The sequence below is a fragment of the Homarus americanus genome, unplaced genomic scaffold (genome assembly GCF_018991925.1).
Source record: "Homarus americanus isolate GMGI-L3 unplaced genomic scaffold, GMGI_Hamer_2.0 scaffold37581, whole genome shotgun sequence".
Classification (NCBI taxonomy): Eukaryota; Metazoa; Arthropoda; class Malacostraca; order Decapoda; family Nephropidae; genus Homarus; species Homarus americanus.
This window is the reverse complement of record NW_024726367.1, coordinates 1-9751: the sequence shown is the minus strand read 5'-3', so window position 1 is coordinate 9751 and position 9751 is coordinate 1. Positions and strand designations below refer to the sequence as shown.

General features: G+C 49.7%; 1 protein-coding gene across 1 annotated transcript; it reads left to right on the top strand.

Moving 5' to 3' along the window:
• The first annotated feature begins 2663 nt into the window (after nt 1–2663).
• Nucleotides 2664–3701, top strand: LOC121865617. The gene has a single exon (XM_042365139.1). It carries the CDS (start codon nt 2664–2666, stop codon nt 3699–3701), a length of 1038 nt encoding a protein of 345 aa, XP_042221073.1.
• Nucleotides 3702–9751: the final 6050 nt, after the last annotated feature.

The following is a 9751-nucleotide window of genomic DNA, read 5'->3' as shown; positions in this document are numbered from 1 at the left end:
TATTCACCATGTATTACCCTATATCTGTGCCACAGTTAATGCTTTCATCATAAAATGCACAATTGTTTGGCTATGCCGCTGTACTATAAGGGAGAACATGAAAGAAGATTCAATGCTCCTGTAGTTGATGAAGTAGCCATCCTGAGTGTCGGTCAAGAGTTTGAGAAACGAGACATCATACTCAAAATGAGAGACGAGTCGCTCACAAGAAGAACATGATGCTACATGTACAGGATGATGCCACTGACAGGAAAAGCTAAAGGAGAGGACGTTTTTATACCAAGGATACCTCTCATCACCACTGACCTGACATTTGAGTTCAAGCGACTTCAGTTCCCGGTTAAAGTGAGCTTTGCCATGACCATCTACAAAAGCCAGGGACACTCCCTAAAGATGGTTGGCCTAAACCTGGTGTTTCCTTGCCTCTCTCATGGACAGTTCTATGTTGGATGCTCCAGAGTGGGAACTGGCAAAAATCTGTACATACATGCTGCTAATGGCAAAACCAAAACTGTGGTCTACCTTAATGCACTACAGTGAGACAATGTGGAGCCTCCCGGAAGGTGGCGTCCTACCGTGGACTAGCGAAAGAGCCGCCCAGAGGGCGGCCATTCCGCTAGTTTATATATATACATATATATATATATATATATATATATATATATATATATATATATATATATATATATATATATATATATATATATATATATATATATATATATATGCTACCGCCACAGTAGGATAAACTAAAAGGGAAAGAGAGAGAGAAGAGGGGTACAGGAGATAGACAGAGGGAGTGTTGACAACGAGCTTTGCTGAGGTGTTAAGTGTGAAACACATGGCCCTCGCTTCAGGCTGATTAGCTCGACTAGAGTAGCCGTCCAGTGAGCTATCAAGTCAGGAAGTTAATAAGTCCTACATTAGACCCGAAACACGTAAGTTATATATGGTTTAACACCCTACTCTACTCAAATATATCAAATGTAGTCGTTAATAGTGAATGAACATACGATTGAATTAATTATTTCATACGTAACATATGTAATTTGTACTCTGCAGGTTTTGACCGAATAAAGAACAATCGAGTCCTACGTGCAAGAGTCTCATTATCCCACAGTCGCTCATTGGGCGGTTACAGTCAAAACGTGGGTCCTACAGTCTGCCGATACAGTCTACTGAGAACTGGCAAGTGACTCGACCGTCGACGGACGGACCTTCAGTGGGAAGCCCTTCACTCCGGCACCCGACACACCCCGCAGCTACAGCAGGAGAGCATGGATGCCTTTGTGTGAATTTGTGAATCATCGCCTAAAGTGTGATGCCTATAATATAATAATAGTTGACCCCAGCGAAAAGGGGTTTGTGGGTTGAGTGTGTGTATAGCACTCATATGTTTATGGAGAGAAGCGTGACACCTCTGTACGTGGGTTGTGTCAAAGGACTGGTCTCGGTGCCAAAATTGTTCGTAGGAGAGCGCTGGAGTGTTATCGTTCATTCCGGACAGGCACGCCGCCTGCCGCGAGGACCGCTTGTCAGGAAAGAGTGGACTCTGTGTCAATAACATTCGTGCGTACACGCGGGAGAGATAGTGTTCAAAGCGTACAGCCACCGCCAATTGTAAATAAGATTTAAGAACGAGTGAGTTGCCCTTTCTATTAGAAAATAGCAGTTGTGACAATTAAGTAACGTTGTGAGTAAGGGCGCACTAGTGTTTGTGGCATCAGGTTTATGATCTTAGCAGCTGTGTAATGAATCCCTACACTGATTGTGGTGCCTCTGTTGTCGTGTTAGTGTCACATCGCTCGTGCTTATTGCATGCGTTTATATGACTTCAGTTGTATGACATCGCTTATATGACTTCAGTTGTATGACATCGCTTATATTACTTTAGTTGTATGACATCGCTTGGACGACTTCAGTTGTATGACATCGCTTATATGACTTCAGTTGTATGATATCACCTACATGTCTTCAGATTGTATGACATCGCTTGTATAATTTCAGTTGCATGGTATCGCTTGTAAGACCTCAGTTATATGACGTCGTTATAAACGAGCAGACGTGTCAGTTGAAGAGCATTTCCGCTTAACCGAACGTCTCTATAGCTGTCCACCGAAAGAGCCAAATCGAGTTCACTGTGTCACCAGTCATGGAAGGGAACAAGGCAGAGGAGATAAGCCTAGCGAGCGTAGAAGACCTGGAGGCCCTGAACGACGGAGATGCTAACTGCTCACTCACAAAGCCCGAGAGTAGGATAAAAATAACAGGCCGGTTAAATAGGGTAATCGGTGGTTTTCAGCAGACGCTCACCCAATTGACGGCAATGATGCAGAATATGAAAGATCATATGGAGCAACTGCAGACTTTAGGCGATACGGAGGACTTTGGTGAGATGCTGTTATTCCCAGGAGGAAAGCCTTTTCTGGAAACGAGTGAAGGGATGACAGCCGCAACGAGGTATGCACCAGACACACATTGTCAACCGCCGGAACCAGGAGTGTCTAGCTGCTACACCTCGACACCAACCCAAGGAGGGTTCCCAACACTCAGCGCTTCAGAGTCGGGAACATCTCATCAGGGGGAGAGGGAACATGTTTCCACCCGTCAAACCCACTTTCCGGAAGCAGTGACACCAACAGGAACCCAGGGGAAGGAAAACCATGTACAAGATATACAGCGAGAACGCCCAGGACGGATGGAAGGGGGGGCCATCGGACATGATGCTACCAACCCAGAGACTGGAAGAGTTAATGGCCACTATGAGGCTTCCCCAGAGGTCGATGCCAAGGTTCAGCGGAGGGACTTGTGACGAGTATTTGGAGTTTAGGCATGCCTTCCAAAGACACATTGGGGAGGCGCCCATATCCTATGCACTAAAATTGGAAACACTTCTCTCGGCCTACACTGGCCGCGCTAAGAAATCCCTAAGAGCATCCCTGCAAATAGAAGACCCCAGGGCTGGATACGAACAAGCTCTAGCCTTGCTAGAAGAGCGTTATGGCAACAAGCAAGCCTACGTCCAAGAACTAATAGGCAAGGTCCTACGTGGCCTAGCCATGAGAACAGATGACATTAAAGGACTTCAGGTGCTCGTGGACGATCTGGGAAACTGCGTAAATAACTTAAATGTACTGGGAAAACTGCACGAAATTGACACGTACGAATCACTGAATACTTTAGCTAAGAGATTCACGGGAAAGATGAGGGAGCGATACGAGGATAGAGCATATGACTATGAAAGGAGACACGGGAATTCTCCAGGGGTCGAGTGGATGAAGGGTTTTGTACTGGAGATGCTAGACAGGACAAGGAGGGATTCGAGGGGACAAAGACAAGAAGAGCCGAGCGGGAGACGAACAGGCTCACACCCATACCCTTCCTCACCAGGAAGGATACCTGTGGGCCTAGTGACTTCGGGAAGGGAGGAGGTTAGAGGAAGGGACGACCGCACTTGCCTGTTGTGCCCTGGATATCACCCTTTGCAGAGATACCAAGCATTCCTTAACATGTCGACTGGAGCGCGAACTTCACGAACTTCACGAACTTCACTTGTACATGAAGAACGTCGCTGTTTCGCCTACTTAAATCACGCTCACCGAATGGCCGAGTGCAGTCAGAAGACAAGGTGTGGCATAGATGGGAGCTATAGCTTCCACTCGAAAACTCCTGCACTTCTCGAGAAATTCTATGCGCAATAACACGCCAAACCAGGACGAACCATCAAGAAAGGAACTCTTAGCCAGTTTTCAAGGGATGAAAAGGGCTTCCACCATGGATGCACACCAGTCAGAAGTGTCGACCGACCACAAGCGGCAGAAGCTAGGTGACTGTCAACTCAAGGCCATCATGTCAGCACCAAAATCAACGACCAGTGGAGTTAGGCCATGCAAACCCGAATCCAGCTCAAGAGTTACGGAGAAAGGGGCTGGAAACAGGCAGGTTGCACTGGTGACCACGAGCCGAGAAAACCCGTATAAATGGGCCAGAGATACTTACGGTCGAGAAAATAACCAGTGCGAGGGGCCCGAAGATTACGACATATGACTAGCAGATCCAGGCAGAGTTGCACTCCCCATATTAAAGGTCAAGGTCGGGGAGATAAGGCGAAAGACGAATACAACAGTGATCACCGGAGCACGCTTGGACTCAGGCAGCAACAGGTCTTACTGCACCGAGAGCCTAGCTAACCGACTACGAATAACAGGGAAATCTGTTTCAATCTCCATAGGCACGATCCTGAAGGGGACGAAGAGCGTGAAGGCCAAAGAGATCGATCTGAAGGTGACTAGCGTCGGAATGAGAAGAAGTCGATCCATTAACATTCCCAGAATCCTCGTTATTAAAGACCTGCCTTCTTCACTCGAAGCATTGGTTGCGGACATCAGAGCTGTTGCCAAGTGGAGGCACCTCCAAGGAACCACGCCACTCCACGCACCGGAAAGAGTGGATCTCCTGATAGGGTTAGATGTACCACAAGCCCTAATACCGTTAGAAGTAAGGACCGGGGAGAACGGAGAGCCGTTCACGGTGTGTACACTTCTAGGATGGACCATAAATGGACCGATTGGTCCTGCAATAAGTGACCACCTAGCAATCAACCACCTCATCTCAGAAAAGCCGCTGAGACTGGAGACGCGTTTAGAGAAACAGGTCAGACACTTCTGGGAATGTGACTCAGCCTACTGCAATGAAAACCCCACCTCTGTTGAAGACAGAAGAGTGCTGGTGCTGTGGTCAACTTCAGTGACGAGGGTGGACGGGCACTATCAACTTCCCATGCCGTTCCGTCATGAAGAGCCGGGACTCCCGAGTAACAGAAAACTGGCTGAGCAACGGTTAGCGAGCTTGAAGAAACGTCTCCTGGAAGACCCCAGACCTCCGTCAAAGATATCGAGAAGAGATGCAAAACCTGATCAACAAGGGACATGCTGAGAGAGTCCCACACCGTGAGCTTACCATTGTGCCGGGGAAAACCTGGTATCTCCCACATCACCCAGTATTGAACCAAAATAACCTGGGAAGTTGAGAATAGTCTTTGACTATGCAGCAATGTATGAGTCAGTGTCCCTGAACAGCCAAGTGATGCAAGGCCAGACCTCAATAATAAATTGGTGGGAGTCCTGCTTAGGTTCTGTCAAGAAAGGGTGGCACTCATGGCTGATATCGAGGATATGTTCCACCAGGTACGAGTACTGCCTGAACATCGAGACGCCCTGCGCTTCCTGTGGTGGAGAGACGACCAACTATCGGGAGACCCGGTCACTTACCGGATGAAGGTACATCTCTTTGGCGGAGTGTGGAGCCCATCATGTGCTGGATATGCATTACGATGAACATTCCAAGACCACGGGCAAAAGCTCCATGAAGAAATTAAGAAAGCAAGTCACAACTTCTATGTCGATGATCTGCTTCTTTTAGTAGCATCACCAGGGAAGGCGGCGATAGTCACTCACCAATTGAGGCAGTTGATGAAGAAAGGCGGGTTCAGACTTACAAAATGGATATGCTACCACAAAGGGGTCCTCAGAGCAGTCCCACAAACGGAAAGAGCCATGGAAGTGAAATAAGTACTTTTGAAGGATGACAGGCTCCCAGCTGAGTGGGCATTGGGAATCATGTGGGATCTAGAGAATGACGAACTTGCAGTCCGAATCCAGATCCCAACGAAGCCACAAACGAAGCGAGGTCTCCTGAGTATGGTCAGCTCCATATACGACCCATTAGGAATCATTGCTCCGAGCACCATACGAGCCAAAATCATATTCCAGGACGAGTGCAGGCGGGGCATCGGGTGGGATGAGCAAATGGCCGAACACAATATAGCCGCTTGGCGGCAGTGGCTAAATGGTCTTCCCCACTTGTCTTAAGTACGTATCCCTCGAAGTTACCACCCTGAATGCGCAAATCCAATAACTACGTTACAACTGCACCACTTCTGCGACGCCTCCCAGCAAGCATATGGGGCTGTATCCTACCTCAGGATCACAAGTGGAGACAGAGCCCACTCTACCTCCTTTGTGTGTCGCAGAGCCAAGCTAGCTCCTCTGAAACGGCATACCATACCTCGGCTCGAGCTATGTGCGGCAGTGTTAGCGGCCAAAGCAGACAAACAACTGAGAGAAGAACTAGAGTTGCAGATCGACAGATCAGTGTTCTGGACAGACAGCATGGTCACCCTTCAATACATATGAAACACTGAACGGCGTTTTCATACCTTTGTGGCAAACCAGATTGCAACGATACATGATAATTCCGACGCAGAACAATGGCGACACGTAAGCTCCAACCAAAACCCAGCTGATGATGCCAGCCGTGGACTGCATGGGGCAGAATTGAACAAGGACTGCAGATGGATTCAGGGACCCCCCTTTCTCCTGTTGGGAGAAAACAATTGGCCAAAGAACCCAAAGACGATTTCTAACCTTGCAGATGGAGACCCTGAGGTAAAAGGAGATGCAACAGTACTGGCAACGGGGCACTGACCTGGGAGAGAGTACCCTAAAAGGGCTATGGGCAAGGTACTCCTCATGGCACCTGCTACTGAAAGGTGTGGCGTGGCTCAGGAGCTTGATACAGTGGCACTTCAGCGATCCAAAAGAAGAACATCGACTGAAGATCAGTGAGTTGGATGAGGTAAGATTGGCTGTCTTGCAACTGATACAAAGGGAGGGATTTCCCCACGAGATGGACGCGCTGGAACGAGGACACTCCGTCAGGACTGGTGACGTAAGCAGACTGGAACCTTACCTGGGTGCAGACGGCCTGAGCAGAGTAGGCGGCCGACTGAAGCGTGCTGCTCTCCATCCAGACCAAAAGAACCCCATACTGTTACCCAGGGACGAAAAAATAAAACACAGAACTTATCGGACAGGAGGTACATTCGACCAGGGCTGGCCACTCAGGATGCGATCACACTCTAGCTGCACTACGCGAGACATATTGGATACCCAAGTGCTGTAAGATGATCGACCGAGTACTACATACGTGTGTATTTTGTCGAAGAAGCAATTAGAAGGCTATCCACCAACGCCAAGCTGACCTGCCAGAGGACCGAGTACATCCAGAAGGTTCGGCCATTCACCTGCACAGGAGTTGACTGGTTTGGTCCCTTTATGGTTAAACAAGGTCGGGCCCGGGGGAAAAGATGGGGATGCTTGTTTACATGTCTGGCCACAAGAACTATACACCTGGAAGTCCTCACCTCACTGGACACAGACTCATTCATCAACGCCTTGACGAGGTTCGCATCCTGCAGTGGACCTCCCAAGCTCATCAGTTCCGAAAATGGAACCAACATGATGGGAGTGAACAGAGACATATAACACCATCCATCATCACTACATATAACACCATCCATCATCACTACATATAACACCATCCATCATCACTACATATAACACCATTAAGGTCTCTCCCTCGGCAACTCCACGCCAGCACGTCTCTGGGACGAGATGCGGAGACTGAACTCCCGCCAAACAGACAGGCTTCCTGACACTATCCTGCGCCAGCTCCACACCCAGAAGCTCCCTACAGAAGTTCGTCTCGCCCTCTCGGCATTGGACTATTCTACAACCTCGGCAACCTATCCAGCCACGGCAGACAGAGTATTCCACGATTACACAGCTGTGCGCCATGCTGCCGTGAACAACTCAGCAGCCACACCATCACTTAGCTCCGGTCTCTTCAACCAGATCATCACTCCTTAGAGAAGTAGCATTCCACCAGACAAACAAGACATGAGGGACCTGCTACAACCTCTACACCGCAGGATGGACACCCTCGAGCAGCTCTACTCCTCCAAGCCTGCTGCTGATCCTGCCCCGGCCCCACGCACTGTGTCCTACCGACACCGACATCCCCGTCCTACCTCAGACGCCATCACCAGCCCCCTGCAACTACAGGAGGAGGAAACGACGTCAACGGGGATTGGTAAACGCCACAACGTCTGTCACTTCAGGCGTCTCACCGCTGCATGTCACCGACCACATCTACATCTACGGACTCAGCCAGCCACGTGTACGGGCCTCCCAGCGCCTCCTCACGCAGCCGAATGGGCTGCCCAGTGCCTGGCCTACCAGTCCTCCAAGGTACATCGACACACACGGACTCCCTTAAAAACCTTTCCTGTGCCCAAAGGACGCTTCTAGGTAGTGCAACTCGACTTCGTGGGACCTCTTCCATCATCCTGTGGGAACACCTACATTTTCACCTGCATTTACCATTACACCAGGTGGATGGAAGCCATTAACATGCCTGATGCTACAGCAGAGTCAGCCGTCAGCGCTTTCCTGTCTGATTGGGTCTCCCGTTTTAGTCCTCCCACGACTGTCATCATTGACCGAGGAGTCCAGTTCGAGTCACAACTCTTGCATAATTTATTTTTTATTTATTTTTTTTATTGGGCACCCCCCCCCTACATCCTTGTGTAAGGTGAAGCACAGATGCATTTATAGCACCCAACAGGGGAGCATGCTAAGTTCATGCTTGTCTTTATGTCTCATGAGTTAAGGGCGTACAAGCCTGAAGAGTCAATGGTATATGTCTAAGCAAGTTATTGGAAGCTCCAACAACTCTCCCTGAATACGAATTCGCAACTTTTAATTTACACCAGGTACCTACTTTACTGCTAGGTGAACAGGGACCAATTGGAGCTAGGAAATATGTCCAAACAACTTTTCCACCGGCCCGGGAATCGAACCCGTGACATCTCGCTTGCGAGGCAAGAGCGGTACCGTTCTACCAATCGGCGCCCCCCTCTGGCATAATCTCCTGCAGTTCTTCGGCACTACTAGGCAACACACTACTGCTTATCACCCTCAGTCCAACAGCATGATATAGCAGTTTCATCATCAGCTGAAGGACGCCATTAAGGCACAGCACGACCCCCACAGCTGGACGGATGCTCTTCCCTTAGTGCTACTTGACGTCCACGCATCACACAAAGAGGAATGGACTGCAGCCCAGCGGATCTCACCCTAGGCTAGCCCCTTCACCTACACGGAGGACTTCTCACTGACTCCTGACCTTGACCACTTCACTCCTGTTTTCCGTCACTACCTACTGCAAACACTATGGCAAGCAGTTTCTGCATTCAATGCTATTGCCCCACACCAGCCTTCCCATCGCCCTGAACACATCCCTCCTGCACTACTCAACGCCGAGTACGTCTTCGTCAGGCGCGATGCTCACCGCACCCAATTCAACGCCCCAACGACGGACCCTTCCCGGTATTTGCACGGTCAGCAATGTTCCTGACGATCATTCGCAATGGTAGACACGACACCGTCAGCATCGATCGAGTGAAGCCGGCCACCTTTCCCGATGGGGCCCCAGCCCAGCATTACCCCCAGCAAACCACGCCTTGCAGCACCACCTTGCTCACAACAGTTCTATGTGCCCTCTTTTTTTATCAGGTACCTACTGCTCCTGATGAGGATCATAAACCTAGCCATGTGGAGCCAGATATCCCACCCAGCGCCCCCGAGGACTGTGCACCTGCCGCCAAAAAACACAACATTTCCCCCCCCCCCCAACAAACCACGCCTGCTCCCCCTTCACCTGTCTGGTCACCATTGCCACCTGCAGCACCCTCTTTTCTCCCACAGGTACTTACTTTTTCTGATCCTGCATCCGGCCCTATGAACCCAGACACCTCACCTGGCGCCTCCGAGGACTTTGCACCTGCCGAGAGAGAAGCACCACATTCCTCGCCTGTTCCTCCCGCCGTTCAGCCTTCTCATATCTACAA

Bases quoted from the DNA above. Each gene is read 5' to 3' on its own strand.
- LOC121865617 (XM_042365139.1), top strand. From the start codon at position 2,664: ATGTACAAGATATACAGCGAGAACGCCCAGGACGGATGGAAGGGGGGG.